This window comes from Phalacrocorax carbo, chromosome 3 (assembly GCF_963921805.1).
Source record: "Phalacrocorax carbo chromosome 3, bPhaCar2.1, whole genome shotgun sequence".
Classification (NCBI taxonomy): domain Eukaryota; kingdom Metazoa; phylum Chordata; class Aves; order Suliformes; family Phalacrocoracidae; genus Phalacrocorax; species Phalacrocorax carbo.
In genome coordinates, this window is record NC_087515.1 from 129,321,128 (window position 1) to 129,341,817 (window position 20,690).

The following is a 20,690-nucleotide window of genomic DNA, read 5'->3' on the forward strand; positions in this document are numbered from 1 at the left end:
GCGGGGGCACCCCCGAGGCATGGGGGAGGACATACATGTTCGTGTGTGTGTGTGTGTGTGTGTGTGCGCACACGCATGTCCATGCGTGCGCTCCGCTGTACGCGCGTGTAACGGGGTGCCGGGCGAGGGGGCGTGGCTACCAGGGGCGTGGCTACCAGGGGCGTGGCCACCGGGCGCGGGTAGGCTCGTCCGCGTGTAAAGAGCACAGGGAGAGGGGGCGTGGTTGGGGGAAGGGGCGTGGCCCCGCGCGCCGGGGCAGTCTCGCCGCCGTCCAACGGGCGGGTGCGTTGCTAGGAAGCGGCGGGCCAATGGGCGCGGGCATTGTTGTTGCTAGGCGGTGCGGCGGCGGCGGGCCGGGGCGGTGGGGAGATGAGCGGGCCGGGGCGGGCCGGCAGCCATGGAGATCCGGTGCGGGGGGCTGCTCTTCAGCTCCCGCTTCGACTCGGGTAACCTGGCGCACGTCGAGCAGGTGGGGCCGGCCGGGGCGGGGGGCGGCGCGGCGGCCTGGGGCGCCGCCCTCCCCGCCGCCGACTACGAGTTCAACGTCTGGACGCGGCCCGACTGCGCCCACACCGAGTATGAGAACGGCAACAGGTAACGGGGCGGGGGGGGCGACCCCCAGGGTGGGCACGGGGGCGGCAGGGGGGGAAGGGGGCTGTGGAGAGGGACCGCTAGCGGGGTCAAAGATATTCTGGGAGGGGGGTTCATAGGATCTTCGCCCGCCCCTGGGGGTCTGACAGGCTTCTGGAGGGGGAGGAGGGGCTGGGAGGTTGGGGGGCTGAGGAGAGTGAGGGGATCTCCAGGGTGGGTGGTCTCGCAGTGGAAGGGGGCTAGCAAGGGACTGCGGAAAGGAGCTGGGGGGTCGCTAGGAGGGTCAGGCATGCTCTGGAGGGGAGCTTATGAGGCCTGTGCCAGCTCCCCGGCGGTCTGACAGGCTCCTGGATGGGGGGGAGAGCAGGGGGACCCTCAGGATGGATAGTCCCCTGGGGTAAGGGGACTGGCGAGGGGCTGTGGAGAGGGACAGGGAGTCGCTAGGAGGGACAGGGGTGCTCTGGAGGGGAGCTTATGGGGTATGTTTCCCGCCCCCACCAGGGAGTCTGACAGGCTCCTGGAGAGGAGGAGGACCAGTGGGGCACAGGCTGACCCAGCTCTTCTGTCCTTCCCCAGGTCCTGGTTCTACTTCAGCGTGCGGGGGGGAGCTCCGGGGAAGCTGATCAAGCTGCACATCCTGAACATGAACAAGCAGAGCCGGCTGTACTCCCAGGGCATGTCCCCCTTCGTGCGGACCCTGCCCATGCGGCCCCGCTGGGAGCGCATCCGTGAGCGGCCCAGCTTCGAGGTACGGGTGGTGGGGCCTTGGGCTGGGGGCTCAGGCTGGGGCAGGGTGGCCCTCGGCTGAGGGACGGTGACTGGCAGGGAGAGGACCCTGTGTTCAGGGTGGTGGGCAGCTCTGGGGATGCAACTGCCCCTCACTAACTGCGCCGGGGTGACCTTTGGCGGCCCCAAAGGAGAGTGGGGGGCTAGTGACGAAGCCCCCTCCCAGGGCCCATTGGCTCTCTTCCCTGCCGGCATGCAGGCTCTCACGGGATGATTTCCCTGTTGCCTGACAGGGGAACATGGAACCACTCTCAAAACATGCCTGGGGCTTCCCTTCCTGCTCCCATTGTCCAAGTGGCCAGTAAACACTCTTGGCGGGGAGCTATGCGATGTCCCAGTGCTGAAGTCCCCGCGGGGGGCGCAGGGCAAGAGCCCTGGGAACTGAAGCCAGTAGGAACGGCCGCAGGTTGGCCCTTGCAGCCCCGTTATGCTGTTTGGGCCTCAAACAGGACTTTGTTGGTTCTGGCATTTTCCGCCTTTGGTCTGGTAGGAGCTGCCTGGGGCAAGTTGCTTGCGGGCACCCTGGATCGCCCTTGCTTTGCGCATGCTGCCATGGGGAGGCAGTGACGCCCATAACATGCCCCCCACTTCCACCCCACAGAACAGGGGCTGGGAGGATCACCCATCCCCTGGCTCAGGATGAGACGACACTCGATTTGGCCCGTGCCAGCACCAGGGAGAGAAAGGACAGGCTTCGCAGTGCTCATTGACTTTGCAAAGTGTGCTGAAATAGTTACTGTTCAGTCTCTGAGCGCTGGTGAGTGGGCACAAGGAGCAGAAGGAAGCCTCTGGGTTTCCCAAAGAGCTCTGCCCCGGAGCCAGGCACACGGTTAGGCATCAGTGGACCTGAGTGCTGCCTGCAGTGGGGCGAGCAGGGAACCGAGGGCCTCATAGGGAACAGCCTGGCATTCTGGGTATACGGGCAGAGCGGGCTGGGATCTGCTGAGAGCGCAGCTTCGATTCCCCTGCGGTTAGCAAGCGGCTGCAGGCACCACCTGATGCACGAGGGAACTATGAACCGGCGCGGCAGTGCCAGAGAGCGGCGGCAGGCCTGCAGCGGCCGTGGCTGCCTGGCCTGTGCCGGCCACTCCTGCGGCCGTGCCTCTGCTCAGCCTCTGCTTTGTGTCTGTCCCAGATGGTGGAGACACAGTTTGTGCTGTCCTTCGTGCACCGCTTCCTGGAGCACCGCGGTGCCACCACCTACTTTGCCTTCTGCTACCCCTTCTCCTACACGGAGTGCCAGGAGATGCTGGCGCAGCTGGACTGCCGCTTCCAGGAGTGCAGGCACATGTCTCCCAGCAGGTGCGCCCCACTCCCAGCCCTGCCCGCTCGCCTTTGCCCCCGCTGTGGATCCGTGGTGTTGTGAGGAGGGTCTCTGTGCCCCCCGCTTCCCCCGAGCACGCGCTTCCAAGGGGCTTCCAGAGGGTCCTTGACTGGTTTGGGCTGGATCCCCCCCCAGCCCTCCCAAGGGCAGGCTCCCATTGGGTGGAAGAAGCTGAGGAGGGGCTGTAACAGAACTGCAGCCCTCTGTTTAAGGAGAGGGGGTTCTTGGAGGCCAACACCTCGTTTGCTTTCCCCCTCCTGGCTGCAGGAAGGTGGCGGTATCTCTCCCACCACTCCTTTCCTCTGCAAATCCTGTCACGGAGAGACATGTCGGTGCTAAGAGCCAGGCTTAGCACCAGGCTCTGCCCTGGGAAGTTCCCCTGATCTCAAGAATTTCTTCTTGGAACTTAATGCCTGGCTGAAGGGGAGGAGGAGGAAGACAGAGTCAGTTTTCTGGTGTCCCTGTGGATAACTGTCCTGGAGCCCCTTCTGGCCCCAGAGGCTTCCCATGCTGCAGGGCTGGGGTCATAAATACCTTTTCTTAGACAAGGGGTGAGCGTTGGTCTATTGAACGGGGTTTGTTCTTAAACTGTCACGCAATGGAGACCTACGAAAATTTCAAAACCCGGCAGTCAGTCAGTAAGGGTCTGGTGGTGATATCGCAGTCTTTGTGGGTCAAACTCACCCACTGAAGGGAGGTCCCTGAGCCCCTCGGCATCACAGCAGGGCTGGGTGGTCCCAACCAGACCCTCCTGCAGGAGACCCTGGCTCCCTCGGTGCCGCGGGAGCTGCCAGGGGCCTAGGTGAGGCATCAGTGGGGCGAGGGGGGTCCCTGTACTGTGCAGGTGGGGCACCCTCTCCTCTTGCCGGTTCATTTCCCTATCTGAGCAGTCTCGTGCTGCCACAGGGGCATGGCTTGACTGTCTGGGAGCTGCAGGTGCCTCCGCCAGGTCTGACTGTGCTGGAGCTGCTCGCCCACCGCTCCCCGCAGCCGGGGGTCTGGGCGCCATGACCCCAGGGCCTGGGCCACCGCTCCTCTCTCTGAATGGGTGGCTTCCTTCCCCGGAGCGGGAGGCTCTGACCTGTGCATTGTTGGCTGAGTGTCTCTTCTCAACCTGCAGCCCCCTCGACTCTGTCTATTACCACCGGGAGCTGCTCTGCCACTCCCTGGACAAGCTGCGGGTGGACCTGCTCACCGTCACCTCGTGCCACGGCATGCTGGAGAAGCGGGAGCCCCGGCTGGACAAGCTCTTCCCAGACACAGCCACTCCGCGGCCACGCCGCTTTGCAGGGAAGAGGGTGAGCTGTTGCGTCGGGGCCAGCGAGCACGGCCAGCGCGCTCTGCCATGGCCCGTGTGTCAGGGCCTTGCTGACTTGAAAGGCGTCATCCTGGAGGGCTGGAGCATTAGACTAGGTGGGGAGCGTGGGGAGTGGAGAGTCTGAAAGATCCCACATCAGGAGTGGGGACTGTTAGCCAGCCAGGAGCCCCGGTGCATCTGCATCATCTCAGCACCATGAAATGCCCTCTGGTAGCACCGCACGCCTGTTCCTCTGGGCAAAAATCAGTGTCTCGTTTCCTAGGAGTTTTGTTCTGTTCTCCTTTTAATGCTGTTGCTCCGTTAAACTGCAAAGAAACTGCTAGAGGTGGTGAGTTTGGGGTGCCAGGCCCTGCCTGCTGGTGACAGGACGGGCAGAGAGCTGCCCCTGCAGCTGCAGAGCTGGGATGGGCGGCCGGGAGGCTGAAGGCACATCTCTTGCTGAGAAGCTCCCCCCAAGAGAAGGGCTCTTCAGGGCATGCTTCATGTCATCGTTGCAGTCGGGCTCATTCCCCGCTGTGCAGGATCGCTCGGGGCTTTTCCCTGGGGTGCTCCTGTGGCTCTGCTCTGGTTTCTCCCGGTGGCAGGCTGTAGGGTCTCTGTCCCTTCAGTCTCACACAGGGATAACCAGCCTTATTCCAAGCAGGACCTGAGGCATCACAGCCCCTTGGGGCAGGCAGAAACCTGCCCATCACCCCCATCTGTCTGCCCCCAGGTGTTCTTCCTCAGCAGCAGAGTCCACCCGGGAGAAACACCCTCTAGCTTCGTCTTTAATGGCTTCCTGGACTTCATCCTTCGGGAGGAGGACCCCCGCGCCCAGATGCTGCGGCGGATGTTCGTCTTTAAGCTCATTCCCATGCTGAACCCCGACGGGGTGGTGCGGGGCCACTATCGGTGAGTGAGCAGGGGCTGCAGCTGCGGCTTCGTCGGGGTCCGAGCAGGGCTGCTCGCCTGGTCTGGAGCCTGCTATGCGTCTCGCGATGGCTGTGAAGGACAGCCCCGAGATCCTGCATCAGTCGGAGAGTGAGCTGAGGCCCCCAGGCTGCGGCAACACCTCCCTGCTGCCCCCCGGCATCTGTGGCAAGGGCGCAGGGCTGCTGTTCCTGCGTAGGTCACCTCCTGGATCAGGGCTTTCTAGCCCAGGTGAGCAATGCTGCCCTGTGCCTCTGAGGCACTCGGACACTGTCCTGACCTTGCTCTCCCTGGCGTGTCAGAGCTGGGCCGGCTCCAGTGGAGAGGGAAGGAGATCGCTCAGGGCTCTGTCTCGCTGAGGCAAGTGCCGCTCCGGGAGAGGGATTCTGAGCTGCTTTGGGGCAGGGTCGCTGCCCGCAAGGGGGTGGTTTGGCCACCTGTACTCCAGGATTGAGCTCAAAGCCTCAGCCGTTACGAGGAAAGGTCAGGCCTTTGCAGAACGGATGGTGCTGCGCGAAGGACCTCATGCCTCCTCTGCTCTCTCCCCGCAGAACTGACTCCCGTGGGGTAAACCTGAACCGCCAGTATCTCAACCCTGACGCCGAGCTGCACCCTGCGGTGTACGGGGCCAAAGCTGTCCTCCTCTACCACCACGTTCACAGCCGCGTCCTGCCAGGCTCTCCCGACTGGAGGACATACGTCTCGCCGCTCGGCACCAGCTCGCTAAGCACAAAATCCTCCAACCATTCCGTCCGCAGCAGCGCCCCGTCCCCGGAGGCAGCCCTCTCGGAGCTGGAGAAAGCCAATAACCTCCGCAACTCGCCCAGCACCTGGCGTGCCAGCACGTACTTCAGCCCTTCTCAGGAACCCCGGCTCTCGGGAACACCTGCCGCCGAGCTGGGCAGCAAGGACCAAGCTGTCTGGATCCTCCCTTCGAGCCACGCCGCAGAGCACTGTGAGGAGGAAGCCAGGAGGCCTCCACCAGCACCTCTCCCCGAAACCATCCTACCCCAGGACAGCGGGCTGGCCTACTATGTCGATCTCCACGGGCATGCCTCCAAACGCGGCTGCTTCATGTATGGCAACAGTTTCAGTGATGAAAACGATCAGGTGAGGGCAGGGGGTAGGAGTTCAGAGGTGCTGGAGCAGGCTGGGACCCCCTCACCGCTCTGCCCCCTCCCCAGGGTCCCAAATGCCCCTTCCCACTGCTGGGAGAGGGGGTGGGAGTTCCCCATCGGGATGGGGCTGGTGCCCAAGGAGGGGGCGCTGGGCTGGCTACCCTCCCTGCCTTTGGTGCTCGGTGGAGCTCGTTCTCCTCTCCCAGGCCTGTGAGCAGAGCAGCTGCAGCAGGTCTCACCTTCTCCCCCTGGGAGCCGGCATGGGGAGGGAGAAGAGCTGCCCCTTCCTCTCCAAGGGGACGAGAGTTGGGGAGAGCTGTGCTGCTGGGCTCCAGCCTCTCTGCCTCCACGAGCCAGCTGTCGGGAGAGCCTGGCTGCTGGAGATGGGCAGGGGGTAGGCACCATCCCCCAGGCAGGGCTGGAGCGGGTGGGACACTGGGATCGGGCAGAGTGGGCCCAGCGTTGGCTGACACCCCAGAGCTTGGCACTGGTGGTGCTGGAGCAGGACGAACAGCCAAGGACTCCCCCCAAAGTTGCCCATGTTCCTCTCTGTGTGCCGCAGGTGGAGAACATGCTGTTCCCCAAACTCATCTCCTTAAACTCACCTCACTTTGACTTCATGGGCTGTAACTTCTCAGAGAAGAACATGTATGCCAAAGACAAGCGGGATGGGCAGTCGAAGGAGGGCAGCGGGCGAGTTGCCGTCTACAAAGCCTTGGGGATCATCCACAGGTAGGTACACCTCCGCTTGCCGCTGCGTGTCGTGACGGCTGCTCTGGCCCAGCTCTCCTCCCCCCTGGAAGGGGTGGTCCTGCTGGATGCAGGCTGTTACAGAAAGGTGACACTTCTGGGAGGCACCTGCCCTGCGTGGCTCTCCCGTGGGGTTGGCACTTGCGCCTTGTCTGACCCGGCCCAGGAGAGCGTTACGTGCTCGGTGCGGCGCAGGCAGAGGCCGGGAGCTGGCCGTGCCAGGTACCACCGCGCTCCGGAGCCGCAGGCACTGTCCTGCTTTGCAGCCTGGCTCCTTTTCCACTGGTACCTCCTGTCCCTTCACACCCCTCCTGCAGCTACTCTGGCTTCTTGTCCTCGCCACGCAGAGCTGCTGGTGCGCTGCTTTCCAGCAGGAATTCTCCTTTTTCCCAGACGGACCTTCGTACATTTATATTTAGCTGTAGTTAAAACCTGTTTAGCTGCAACGGGCTCAGCTTCCCCAGACCCTGCATGCGAGATTGCCCTGCAAGATTCCAGCCTCAGCCAGCCCAGAATTCTGTGAGTTGAGGATATGTGTGTGACCCGTAGCAGCCACGCGCCTCTCCCCAACAACGGATGGAACGATTTTGGCCCATTTCTGTTGTGGTTGCTGGAATCATAAAAACGGCTGAACTAATGAGACCGACAGCCTGTCTCAGCCTGTCTCGCCCTGTTTGGCCCTGGTGGCGGCCGCTCGCAGATGCCGAGGGAAGAAGTGAAGCGCGTAATGCTTCTTTAGTAGGCGCCGCGTTCCCCGGGAATCTGTGGTCTGAGGAAATGTGGAAGTAGTGCCAGGCTTCCCACCAGGCCTGGACCTCCCCCAGAAGCCCTGGCGCCCCTTCTCCTGTGAACAGCCGCTCTCGGCGGGTGCGGTTTCGTTGCTGGCTTAGGCTGGTGTAGGACCAGGCTGCGCGGAGGCGGTGGCTCCCTCCGCTCCTTTCTCTCCTCCGTTTCCTCAGCACTTTCCCCGTGCTCTGCTCCTCGGCCTGGCCGCAGCCTGGGTCAGGGGGCGTGCTTGATCCAGCTAAAACCAACCTTGCAGTCACAAATACATGAGGTTTTTTAGGCTTGGGTTGCAGGTGTCGCTTTGCTCCGTGCCCGTTTGCCGGAGCTGGCAGGGAACAACCCATGGCTAATCCAACACGACGTCCTGAGAGGTGGCGGCCGTTCTGCAGGCGCCAGGAGCGCTCTCGGCACCTGTGCCGCACGGCACTGTGCGGGCACGTCAGATGGGGATGGAGACGCGCCGGTTTTCTGCCGGATTAACAAGCCGGATTGCCTCCGAGCAGTCGGACAGATGCGAGCGAATCCCGGCCGAAGGCTCCCAGTCACCCTCTTCTCCTCACGCCTCCAGAAACGTGCTGCAGGAGGGCCCGCTCGGTGGTGTCTTGGGGACTGAGGTGAGGCTGCCCGGCCTCTCAGACCCTGGATGGTCTTTTTTTAACAACAGAAGCAATGTTTGCCTTTCTCCACCCATCAGGGACACACACCCCCGCTCCCCATCAGAGAAGCCCCACAAGGACCTCGGCACCCTTGGATGCTGCCCCTCGGGGCTCGTGGGCTCACACGGGTCGTGTTTCTCAGCAGATCCTCGACTTGATTACCCTCCGTCCCTGGTGGTTTTCCTCCTGGAGCCCCGTCTCCAGGCCCAGCGATCCTCCCAGCCCGCCTGCGGCTTTCTGCAGTGGAGCTCTGGCGAGAGCTCCCTGTCCGCCAGCTGATCTCCTGGTACATCTGTCCATCTCCCAGGTACTGGAGGATGCTGTCCTGAACAACCTGCTGCCTTTCCTAAGCCCTTTCGTCCCTCAGAGCTGCCTCCAACAGGATCCCCCTTACTGGTGCCCTAAACTACCCAAAGCCTGCCCTTCTGAGGCCCAGGGCCTGTGCGCTGCTGCTCTCCCCGCCTCGGGATCATGAACGCCGCCATTTCATGGTCACTGCAGGCAAGGCTGACGTTTGTTATCGCATCCCCAGCCAACGGGTTCCTCCTTGCCTGTGATCCAGCTGTGCGTCACCCGTGGGAGGCCCGTCCTGCACCCATATCGGGAAGTTATTCCCCAGCACCCTCCAGAAATCTGCAGGAATCCAGGACTTTCCGGGGATAGAAGCAGTATTTAATGGGTGATGTATTTGATTTTTTTTTTCCATATTGCCACTGAGCACAGGGGAATTTCTAGCACCCATCACGTTGGGCAGCAGAGATGCACAAAGCAGGAGCCACGTGCAAGGCGTTCATCGTGTGTCTTAGAAGCCTTTAGGGTTGTTGGTTTTTTCCCACCTTGAAAACGCTGAGGGTAGAGAAAGGTGAAAGCTTGGAACCAAGAACACGCTAGGAGAGCAAACAGAGAAACTGGAAGAAGGGGAGACCCCGCTTAGCGTCCCTGGTCTCAGTTCACAAAACTCGGAGCCCACCGGGCCCCCCAGGTCCGTCTCATGGGGTTATTCCTCCCCACGGCAGGACTTTGCCTTCCCCACGGGAGTGCAGGGAGGTCCCTGACCACCCTTCCTCCAGCCCTCTGGAGCATCAACCCCCAGCTCTGCATCCTCCGCAGCCTCACCACAGCCACGCGCTGCCTCGGGCACTGGTGGACACCTGATGACCAGTACCGAGCCAGGACCCAGCACTGGGGCTCCAGCCGGGCTCTGCGCCGCGCTCACGGCCTGGCGTGTCAGCCTCTGCATCCCCTGGCATCGCCTGCCCCTCGTCCGCTCGCCTGCGAGGGTGGGCTGGGACACCCTGTCCAAAGCCGTCAGCCATTGCCCGCAGCTCGCTGTCGGCCTGGGAGCTGGCCGTTACGTCATCGAAGGCTGCCGGCATGGTTGTGCACAATTTCTCCATCATAACTCTGCTGACTGCTCCCAGGCACCTTCATCCTTCCTGGGTCTCCGGGATTACTCTCTCCGTCACCTCCCCGGGGATTGAGGCGAGGCTGACCGGCCCGTGGGTCCCTGGCTCCAAAGACAGGGGTGACATTTGCTCTCTCCCCGTCCTTGGGGACCCGCCTCAGTCACGAGGACCTCTCCGAGACAGCCAGCCGCAGCCTCGCCGGGACATCATCGGGCTCCCGCAGCACTTGCGAGTTTGTCCCGCCGGGTCCCAGGGCCCTGTGCCTGCCCAGGCTGTGCAGTGCTCCCTGAGCTGCTGCTCCTCCTTCTCCCTCGCGGGGACAGCTCCCTTACTCCAGACCTTCCTCCGGTCTTGGGGGCCGTAGAAGGCTGAACCCAGAGCTCGGCAGTGGCGGCTGAGGTGAAGAAGGCAGGAGCACCCTGGCCCAGCAGCTGGCTCACGCTCTCCCTGGTCTTCCTTCTGCCACTGATACACCTCCAGAAGCCTTCTTGTAGCCCTTCTCGTCCCTCAGTGGATCAGCTCCAGCTGGGCTTTGGCTTTCCCAGCCCCATCCCTGCCCATTTGGGCAGCGTCTGTGTCCCTCTCAGGTCACCTCTCCCTCCTTTCACCTCTTGTGTGCTTCCTTTTTCCATCCGAGTCCAGGTGGGAGCTCCGTGCTCATCCACGCAGGGCTCCTGCTGCCTTGGCTTGACCCCCCGCCACCCTGGAGCCATCAGAGGAGGTGAGCCCTCAGGATGGATCGGCTCGCCAGGGCTCTGTCCCGCAGGACTCTTCCACACAGATCCCTGAAAAGGCAAAACCTGCTCTCCCGCAGCCCAGGGCTGTGATCCTGCTCTTCGCCATGTTCCTTTTGGGCTACTGAGCTCCGCCACAGCACAGTCACCACAGGCAGGGCTGCCCCCGACCTGCACGCCCCCAACCCGCCCTCCTTCATCCATAGGCGCGAGGCCCATGGATGGGCTGCCCCTCGGAGGGGTCTTTTCGGAGGGTTCCCCTCGTGCTGGCGAGGACGTGAGGCACCTCTCGACGGCGCTGCGGCCCTTGTAAGCGCGTGGTGAGTTCCTCGGGGGGTTGGTGTGTGCTTTCTGCTGCCTGGCTCCCCCCCCCGGGGGGAGTTTGGTGAGGCTCAGCCAGCTGGCAGCCTCAGCCCGGGGCTTAGTTTGTCTTTAGCTGCCCTGGCAAAGCCAGACTGTCCAACCAGGCGTGTGTTCGGGACCGGGTGGTTTTTACAGAAAATTGGTCGTCGTCGTGGTTAAAGGGCAAGGCTGATGTCGCTGCAGCGCACGGCTCCAGGGTGCTGATCTTGTGCCATTTCGGAATCACGGAACAGTTTGGGTGGGAAGGGACCACTAAAGGCCACCCAGCCCAACCCCCTGCCGTGAGCAGGGACACCTTCAGCCAGAGCAGGTTGCTCAGAGCCCCGTCCAGCCTGGCCTTGGGTGTTCCCAGGGATGGGGCATCGACCGCCTCTCGGGGCAGCCTGGGCCAGGCTTTCACCGCCCTCAGCGCGAACAATTCCTTCCTTCTCTCTAGTCTGAATCTCCCCTCCTTTAGTTTAAACCCATCACCCCTTGTCCTGTCGCTGCAGGCCCTGCTAAAACGTCTGTCCCGCCTTTCTTATCAGCCCCTGATAAGAAAGAGGGTCACAGAGCGCTTTGGGTTGGAAGGGACCCTCAAAGATCACCTAGTTCCACCCCGCTGCCATGGTGAGGGACACCTTCCACCAGACCGGGTTGCTCAAAGCCCCGTCCAGCCTGGCCTTGAGCACTGCCAGGGATGGGGCATCCACAGCTTCCCCGGGCAGCCTGTGCCAGAGCCTCACCACCCCCAGGGTGAAAGTTTTCTTCCCTGTGTCCAACCTAAATCTCCCCTTGTCCTGTCACTACCAGCCCTGCTGAAACATCTGCCCCTGTCTGCCTTAAAGGTGTCTTATCAGCCCCTTCAAGCCCTGAGAGGCCGCAATAAGGTCTCCCCGCAGCCTCCCCTTCCCCGGCTGCACAACCCCAGCTCTCCCAGCCCGGCCTCGCAGCAGAGGGGCTCCAGCCCTCGGAGCATTTCTGTGCCCCCTCTGGCCCCGCTCCAGCAGCCCCGTGTCTGTCCCGTGCTGAGGAGCCCCGAGCTGGAGGCGGCGCTGCAGGGGGGTCTCACAGAGCGGGGCAGAGGGGCAGCACCCCCTCCCTCGCCCGGCTGCCCGCGCTGCTGGGGATGCAGCCCGGGGCACGGCTGGGGGTCTGGGCTGCGAGCGCACGCTGCCGGCTCGTGTCCATCTTTTCACCCCCCAGCACCCCCAAGTCCTTCTGGGCAGGGCTGCTCCCCATCCCCCAGTCTGGGCTGATCCCGGGGGCTGCCCCGACCCAGATGCAGGGTCTTGCACTTCACACGGGCCCACCTCTCCAGCTTGTCCAGGTCCCTCTGGGTGGCGTCCTGTCCCTCAGGCGTGTCAGCCGCACCGCTCAGCTCCGTGTCACCGAGGGTGCGCCTGATCCCACTGTCTGTGCCGTTGATGAAGATATTGCATAGTACCAGTTCCAGTACAGGCTCCAGTACAGTTTAACTAGGCTCAGTCTTGCTCTGGCCCCCTGCGCCGAGCTCCTGCCTTGCTCCCTGCATGGCACCTTGCCCAGGCAACCGGGGAAGGCTGTCAGTCTGTCGGTCTGTCAGTCCCCACTCCCACCCTGCTCTGTGTGCAAGGTGCTGGCACCGAGCTGCCGGGATGCGGGGCCGGAGTGAGTGAGGGGGGCTGTGCTGGGCTGCAGGACCCCCTGTCTCTGGAGGGGAGGACCCAGAGACCCTTCCCCAGCCCCTCTGCAGCTGGGGGGCACATGTGGTGATAGCCTGGGAGCCGGTAGCCAGAGAGGGGGGATCCCCTCTGCCCTTGGATCTCACCGTGTTCAGTCGGCTTGGTGCTGCCGGTGCGGGTGCCGCGGTGCTGTGGCGGTCAGCCCCGCGGGCGCCAGGCCAGCGTCGGCACGCCGCGGCTGTGAAGGCGAGTTCCTCCCGTCGGCAGGCGTGCGGCAGGCCTTCCCCCAGCAGGATGCCCCTGCAGCTGGGCTCTTTAACACCTCCCTCATAACAGCCTTCCCACAAGGCATCGGCTTTGCCAGCCAGATTGAGTTTGCTCAGCGAGCACTCCCAGTTCCCTTGCTCGCTACCCACGCTCCTGCTAACAGTTTGCAAACTATCAGGATACGCATCCCGGCCGTATGTGCTTTTGCAAATGCTGCACGGTGTGTCCGAGCCCTCTCCTCCTCTGCCGCTGATCTCCTGCCCCCTGCGTGCTCCTGCTCTGCAGACCTTCAGGTCACCCCTGCAGCGCCGATCCGGTGACTTCTCGCTGGGTTTTCCCTGGAAGCGGAGAGACGAGACGATGTCTCTCCGGCGGTCTGTGCGACGTCAGTGGTTCACTGCCTCGCTGCCAGAAAATCGGTGCCACATGAGGCTTCGCGCGTGGGGAACGACGTGGCAGCCGTTTCACTGTGCCCTGCCCTGAGCGTGAACTCCCCAGGGGTGGCTGCAGACCCTTTTAGGGTACCAGAGAAGATCTTTTGGTAGTGGCTTCACCCTGAGAAGCAGTTGGGGTGTCCCTAGCAGCCATGGGTGCCATGACCATTGATTTAAGATAAGAGGTAGGTACTCAGCACTTTGGGAGCTGGGTGCTCAGCGATCGCTGGCCACTCCTGACCCTGCTCACCAGCTCCCCCGTGGCTGGTCCCTTCCTTGGCAGTGGTTTCAGAGTCCGGTTCCTCGGGTCCTGTGTCACGGGTGCCTCTCCTGTCCTCGACATGTCTCTGATGGCCAACTCCTTCTTCTTTCCCCCCTTTACTCCTGCCTCAGTGCATGAGAAAACGCAGCATCCACAAAGCGGGTCGCAGCGAGAGCTGTGGCTCCAAGGCAGGAGCCACGTCTTCCCTCCAGGCTCCCCCTGGAGCCTGCCCTCCGGGGCTGGGTGGACCCCAGCACTGCTGGCACGGTGTCGTCGCAGCAGTGGTGCTCCTGTGCTCGGGCAGGCGCGGAGCCGCATCGGGTAACGTGGGCTTCCCTCTGCTTCGCAGCTACACGCTGGAGTGCAACTACAACACAGGGCGCTCGGTGAACAGCATCCCCGTGGCCTGCCACGACAACGGGCGGGCCAGCCCGCCGCCCCCTCCCGCCTTCCCCTCCAAATACACCGTGGAGCTGTTTGAGCAGGTAAGGGGGTCCCGAGCCGCGGCACGGCCGGGTGTGCATGGCCCAGCCCTGCCCCGAGCACTGCGGGCAGCGCTTTGGGCACCCGCACGGGGTTTTCTTTTCTTACGTTGCTTTCCTGCCTCAAGGCCCACATTGCTGCTGCTCCTTCTCGGGGCCTCTCTCAGCAGTTGCCTTTTGCCCCGGCAGGTCGGGAGAGCCTTGGCTGTGGCAGCACTGGACATGGCGGAGTGCAACCCCTGGCCCCGAATCGTCCTGTCGGAGCACAGCTGCCTCAGCAACCTGCGGGCCTGGATGCTGAAGCACGTGCGCGGGATGAAGGGCACAGGCGGGGGCCCGCGGCGGAGAGGAGGTGCCAGGACCCCCCCCAGGAGCTCCACGTAAGGGCCTGCCGGGTTGAGTGTTCAAGAGCTGCAGGATAACACCAGTTAGCGATGATAGATGTGCTCCAAGTGAGTTACCTGCCGCTAACGAGGCCAAGGTTTATTTGCTTGCTTTCCCACCCTGTCGGGCCCTGTGCTTGTCCCTGCAGGGTTTGCTTTGGGAACTGCAGGTGCAGGTATCCCCTGGCACCGACTCATCGGCAGGCGAGAGGGGCACGCAGCCGTGCAGCATGAAGCTGTGTGGGATTCACCTGCCCCAGTAACTGGGAAGTGATTGCCTGCGGAGAGAACCAGCTTCTCTCCCCCCAGCCTGGTCCAGTGCTGGACTGGGATGGATTTGGGATGGGGGGGTGAGGGAGAGGGCACTCTGAAACAATGCTGCTGCCCCGAGGCTGCTGGGACAGCGATGTACTGAGAGGGGGACTGGGGTCTGCTGCTGTGAGGGGAAATGGGGATCTGCTGCCACGAGGGGAAACGGGGATCTGCCGCCATGAGGGAGTCCAGGGTCCGCTGCCACGAGGGGGACGGGGCTGCTGCCGCTTGGGGACAGCTCCTCACCCCTATCCCAAGCTGCTCACCAGCCACTGGGGAAGAAACCCCAGGGTCTGACAGAGATGGTGTCTCTGCAGCAGCCCAACGCTCAGTGCCTGGGCTGCAGGGCAGAGCAGGCTGGGAAGGACGGGGGAGCACAGAGGGGCCAGTGGAGGGGAGCCCCTGCCCACAAAGCCAGGCTGAGCCTCCTGTTTCTCATCCCCTTCCAGCGGGCTCCCCACCTCGGCCTCTGATAATGCCCTGTCCCGCATGAGGAGCTTCAGCAACGGCACCAGCGGGAGCGGCAGCAGCCAGCAGGACTCGCCACAGATAAAAGCCTCCCCCAGCTTCACCTTCAGCTGCAGCAGACCCTCGGGTCCGGCCACGGCGAGCCAGAGTCCTCAGAAAGGCAGCACCAGAGTCCCGGCACCGGGCAGAGGTAAGCTGGGCTGGGGACCTCTTGTGCGCTTGATCCAGTACCTGTCGAGCTGCTGTGCAAAACCACAGCCCTGAGGAGAGCTCTCTGCCAGCGTAACCGTGTGCTTCGATGTAATAAAAGTGGTTTTGCGTGGAAGAAGTGCGTGTGAACGGCCGCCCCGTCCCCTCGGAAGGGCCCTGGATGCCGTGCTCAGCTCTGTGCTCCGTCCTGAGCAGAGCGGCCCTGGCTGGTCCGGGACAGGCGCCGCATGGTGAGACCCATGGCTTCTCCAGCTCGGCCCCTGCAGGGAGCCGAGGGGGCCCAGCTGAGCTCCAGCCCAGCAGCTCTGCAGCCCCTGGCTGGGCAGAAGCTGCCCGCTGCCTCTGTGGCACCAAGGCTGGAGGCTCTGGGCCCACTGCGGGCTGCCAGGGCAGGGGCCAAGGGGCTTCTGGAGAAGCCAGCACGGAAAACCTCTGCTTGACTTCCCTCCGCCGCTCCCACAGCATTCCCGAGGCCTGCGGGGATACACCAAAGTGCCTTTTCCCTTCCCAGGCACCCGCTGCGCAGCATTCGGTGGTGGCACATGACTCCGGTCATGGCGAGGCAGGCTGGCAGAGCTGTAGTTAGTCACCAGGGGCTTTGAACACACGGCAAGTCCTGTCTGGTGGGGATGGCTCGCAGCACCAAGCTGCCAAGCCGCCTGTACGGCCAGGAGAAAGGCCCCGGCTTAGCACCCTGCCGCCAGCTCCCGGTGAGCCCTGTGGCTGCACCGTGCCCTGGCAGCAGGGGCTGCCAAAACGAGGCGAGGCGCTCGCTGTGCCCCCTGCACTGGCCTCCTCGCTGCCGGGCAGGGGGCTCAGTGCCGTGGCAGGGCGGGCAGTGCTGCTCCAGGCCCTTTGGGAGTCTGGTGCTGATGCCGGCTGGTCGATGCTGGGGGAAGCCCCAGTGCCCCGTGCTACCCCATGGGCCGGTCCCACAGGCCCCCAGCTGAGGAAACGGGGCTGGACAGATCCGATGCGGGGCTCCGGGCCCCGTGAGCACCATGATCAGAAGTGCCCAAAGAAGGGAGGTGTGCGAGCAAGGGCCCGCGTTCAGGGTGGAGGGGGCTGCCGGTGTGACTCTGGGTGTGACTCTGAAGCTGTCGTTGTGTCAAGGCTCTGTGTACTGGCGCTGCTCTCGGGAGAGATTGCTGCGTTTCCGACTGTCGGCTTCTTTCTCGTGCTCCGCCTGTGTTTCTTGCGTTGCTTGGTCCTCCGTGTTTGCTTTCCAGCACTTTGTAGTGACTGTTTCTCATCTGCCACGAGAATGTGGCAGGGAGGAAATAAAAGGCTGATGTTCTCATGGGCACGTTGTACCGTCTGTTCCTTCTGCCATGCATGCTCGGCCCACCCTGGAGCCAGCGGCAGCGAGCCCCTGGCCCGACCCCCGGCTGCCGGGGAGTCAGTGATGGTCAGGCGCGGGAGCAGGAACAGACCTTGTGGGGCTGGAGGGGAAGATTCTGTCTCGATAAGGTGGATCAGTGTCGCTCTGCCTCCCTAGCCCGCGCTCTCCCCTTGCTGGCTGCCGCGCCGGCATGTGCCATCCGCACAGCCTCCTCCGGCAAGGGCAGCCATGACCAGCAGAGCCGAGAGCCCGGGGGAGCCCAGCTGCCTGCCTCTGGGGACCAGGACGTGGCTCTTCCTTCCCTGGCATCACCTGGCAGCTTTGCCTTCCACGTGCCCGCTCTGGCTGCCAGCAGCGCCGCCACTCTCTGAGCGTGGGGGCCTTGGCAGCACTGGCGCTGCCATGTCTGCGCAGGGAAACATGGCCTGGGAATGCTTTGCCCCCATAGCTCTGCCCTACGAGCCCCACGCCGCTGCCCTCCTGCTGGCTGTCCTGCCCGGGGTGGTGCCGGGACGCCATCACAGACCCTTCTAGCCGGGATGGAAATGGGAATGCTGCGGTCCTGCCTGCAGCCCCCGCTGCCGCCAGCCAGGCGTGACGAGGCCATGGTTAAATGGCGCGGGACGAAGACACTGCGCCCTGCTCCTGTCCCATCCTGCACACACGCTGCCACGATCTTCACAGGGGCGTCGGGGTAAGGAGCGGTGCCCGGCCGTCCCGCTGACCATGCCCTGGGGCGAGGGGAGGCTGCTCTCCCCACGGCCCTGCAGGACAGCTCTCCCTGGGGATGCCTGGGCCTTGCGGCGGATGTCCTGTCCCGGAGCTGCTGCTTGGGCCGGGGCCCCAGCAGGTGTCAGAGGTGCATCCCGCTCCCAGCTGCTTCCTCTGCGCCACGCAGGAAGGGGGCCCTTTCCTGGTGGGCTCCGGCCACAGCCCTCTGGCACAACGCCTGCCAGCTGCCACTACCAGGACCGGGCCCCCTGCCCTGCTGCCTCTCCTCCGTGCCAGCCCCGGCTGCGGCGGGGACCGGTGGTCAGCGGAGCTGCGGGTACTGCCGGTCCTGGTGGTCTCTGGGAGCTGCCATGTCTGAGGAGCAGAGGGGAAGGGCAGGTCTCCGTGCGAGCGCAGGAGGCGTGGGCACAGCCTGTGCGGTGCTGCCGCAGGAGCCGCTTTCCCAGAGGGCTGCGCCGTTGGGCTCTCTGTGGGCACCCCGTGCTCCAGCTCTACCCCCTGCCAGCATCAGCCAAGCCCTGGGGAGCCCCAGCCAGACCTGTGCTCTGCCCGTGGCCTCGTGAAAGCCAGGGTGAGGTGGGGGTCTCTGCAGGACCCCCGGTGACCCGCTGCTCTGCGCAGCTTCGGCTGCCACTGGCTGGCGTTCATCAGCAAGTTGTGCCGTCTCAGCTGTGGGATGAGAAGGGAAAAAGTGAGGAAAAACACCCGGGATGAGATGAAGACAGTTTAAGAGGGACAGTGAAAGCTGCGGAGGCAAATCCAAGCCAGCTCCAGCGTTCCTTGGCTGGTTCCCAGGGCCGGCGGGCATGCAGCCGTCCCCAGGAGCGCCGGGCTCCGTCTCGCCTAACGGTAGCTGTGGAAGGCTGGGCGAGGAGCAGAACAGCCCCAGCACTGCACAATCGCTGCTTGGCACCAGCTAAACGAGGGCTCGCGCGTGGGGTTCAGCACAAATCCATTCCGCGGCCCCAGACGGGCCGCTACGGAGAAAATTAACTCGTTCCCAGCCAAACCCATCGCGTCCTTGCACGCCTCAGCTCCGCTGGCGCCCGCGCTCGTGCACCCGTGCGGCTCCCTCAAGTCCCTGCAGCACCCTCACCCGCTCGCCGCGCCTTCGCCGTCCCCCTCCTCGGCTGCCGAGCGATTTCCGTAGGCGTGGGTTGAGCTCATGGGCGCTGCCGGCTCGGCCAGGTGCCGTGTGACCCCGGCAGCCGCCGCGGCGTGCGACTGCTCGTAGGGCTGATCCCATCGACGCCGTCAGCGTGGCCGGTTCGTGCTGGGGGCTTGTCCAGGCTTTTTCTCTGCTGCCGCAAGGCAACGCCCAGCTTCGCCATGTCCGGAGCGGTGCTGATGGGCACCCACCCCAGGCCTGAGTTGTGCGTCCCCCTCAGCCCCTCAGGTCTGCCCAGTGCGGCCAGTTCAGAGCCCATTTCCACTGGCAGGGCCAGGAGCACGACCCGGGATCGAGCCCCGGCTCCCTGCAGGCTGTCGTGGCATGCCGCCCTGCCGTCGTGGTCCTGCCCATCCCCGCCTCCAGCACCGCTGCTGAGCGCTGGCGCGGGCGCAAAGCCCGGTCCTCGGCCACAGCTGTGTCCTGCGGCAGCCGAGCCGCGTGCCTGGTGCTGCCGCTGCTGGCTCCGGCTCTGGTTCCCACCAGCAGCCCCGGCCCCACGCTGAGCTGTTGAGTGCCCGTCACGGTCCTCCCCGCTGGTGCTTTGGCAGCTGCCAAAGCAGCTCCTCTCGCTCTGGCTTTGGGGCTGCCGTGCTGCGGCACGGGCCTTGGCCCTGGCACGGGCTGAGCTGTCTCGTTTGTCCCACAGGGACCCTGCCAGTGGGCTCCCGGGCAGCGCCGAGCACCGGCACCGGCCACAGACCGCGGGAGGCCCAGCGCGGCGCGGGAGAGCCGGTGGCTGCCCATGGCACGGCACTGCTGCAGGTACTGCTGGGCACCACCAGGGCCCAGGGCGGGCAGGGGACCCCGGGGTGGGCAGCAGGGCCCCGGTGCCCTGGGAGGGGGCTGCCCCACGGCTCTGCCAGCCATGCTGGGGGACGTGGGTCTGGGGAACGCCGGGGTGCGAACTGCACCTGGGCTGTGCTGGGTGTCAGGCCCCCATCCCGAGCCACCCACGGCGTCCCAGGGCGCAGGGCCCTGCACGCCAACTGCCAGGGCTGGGCAGGGGGCTTCCCAAGGAGTTCAGAGACCCCCCCATCTGCAGGGCTGAGACCCACATCTGTGGGGCAAGACCCCCCATCTGCCTGCGGGGCTCTGCCAGGAGCTTCCGCCCTGCGTGTATTTCTCCTGAGCTGCGCAGGCACCGCGACGGCGGGGGTCCAGCTCTGTGGGATGCTGCTGCTGTGGGGGGCTTCCCCCAGCCCCCCTCCTGGGCACCAACCTGACCCTCCCCTCCCCTCCCCACAGGCATTCCCAAGGAAGCCAGATGCCAGAAGAGCCCCAGAGCAGCCCGGGTAGGTGCTGGCATCAGCACGGGGCCGGCCCAGGGCCTGTGTCAGGGCACAGGACCCCCGCCAGGAGCTGCAGGGGGGTCTGGGCTGCAGCCCCCCCACTCCCGGCAGCCACCTCAGGAGTGGCATGTGGTTCTCCACAGCCCAGGGCGTCTCCCCCCGCGCCCCAGCAGGATCCCCGTGCGGAGGAAGGGGGCAGCAACTGGCCAGAGCCTGCCAGGGCTCCGTGCCGACAGCGCCGCAGCCCGCCGCACCGGGGAGCAGAGCCACGGCGGGCCCCGGGCCTCCCAGCCTCCGCCAGGTAGGGCCCGGCCACGGCGTGCCACAACGGGCGGAGGGGGCCCAGGGGCTGGTGTTGTCACACCACGGGTCTGCAAGCACCCTCCTGCCTGTGCTGGGTCCCGGGGAGGTGACACCGGTCTCTGTCCCCGCAGGGCTCTGCCAGGAGGCCCCCATGGGGCAGCGGAGCCCCGAGAGACTCCTCCTGTGCGGGGCCAAGGGCCTGCACCCCCAGGTAGGGCCCCGTGGCGTCGGGGGATGCGGTGTGGGCAGGGGGACCCCAGCCCCGCTCTGCCCAGTGCCGGCAGGGCCTGGGTGGTGGCTGTGGCGCTGGGGAGGGGGCTCCAGCCCCCCAGCCCCTCTCCACCGCACTCTCCCCCACCGCAGCACCCGCCAGGCCCGGCCACCGGCCCCGCCTCGCTCAGCTCCTACCGGCAGCTCCTCTTCTTCTGCGCCGAGGCCTGACCGCAGCCACCAGCACCGGCCCCGCGCCGCCGGCACGCACCGGCGCCCGCGCACGGGGCGGGGCCACGACAGCCCCCCACCACGGCCCCCCTAGACCAAAGCTGCACCGGCGCAGACCCCGTCTCACGGCAGCGCCCGCTCCCCGGCGCCGGCGGGCTCCCGCCCCGGGACGGCCCCGCTCCTCGCCGCGGCACCGGCGGACGGGAGATA

General features: G+C 64.9%; 1 protein-coding gene across 4 annotated transcripts; it reads left to right on the forward strand.

Annotated features, from left to right (window-relative positions):
• Positions 1-335: 335 nt before the first annotated feature.
• Positions 336-20,676, forward strand: AGBL5 (AGBL carboxypeptidase 5). 4 transcript variants are annotated; one of them, XM_064448430.1, is made up of 15 exons: positions 336-594; positions 1,168-1,339; positions 2,513-2,679; positions 3,822-3,999; positions 4,732-4,910; positions 5,480-6,038; positions 6,609-6,778; positions 13,697-13,832; positions 14,019-14,209; positions 14,974-15,182; positions 19,094-19,209; positions 19,693-19,739; positions 19,880-20,037; positions 20,171-20,250; positions 20,403-20,676. In XM_064448430.1, the coding sequence occupies exons 1-15, from the start codon at positions 398-400 to the stop codon at positions 20,478-20,480; spliced, it is 2,637 nt and encodes an 878-aa protein (XP_064304500.1). In that variant the 5' UTR covers positions 336-397; the 3' UTR covers positions 20,481-20,676. The 4 variants fall into 4 exon arrangements, with proteins under 4 accessions (XP_064304500.1, XP_064304502.1, XP_064304501.1 ...); XM_064448432.1 differs by lacking the exons at positions 19,693-19,739; positions 19,880-20,037; positions 20,171-20,250 and having other exon boundaries at positions 337-594; XM_064448431.1 differs by lacking the exons at positions 19,094-19,209; positions 19,693-19,739; positions 19,880-20,037; positions 20,171-20,250; positions 20,403-20,676 and adding exons at positions 15,303-15,432; positions 15,714-16,505 and having other exon boundaries at positions 337-594.
• Positions 20,677-20,690: the final 14 nt, after the last annotated feature.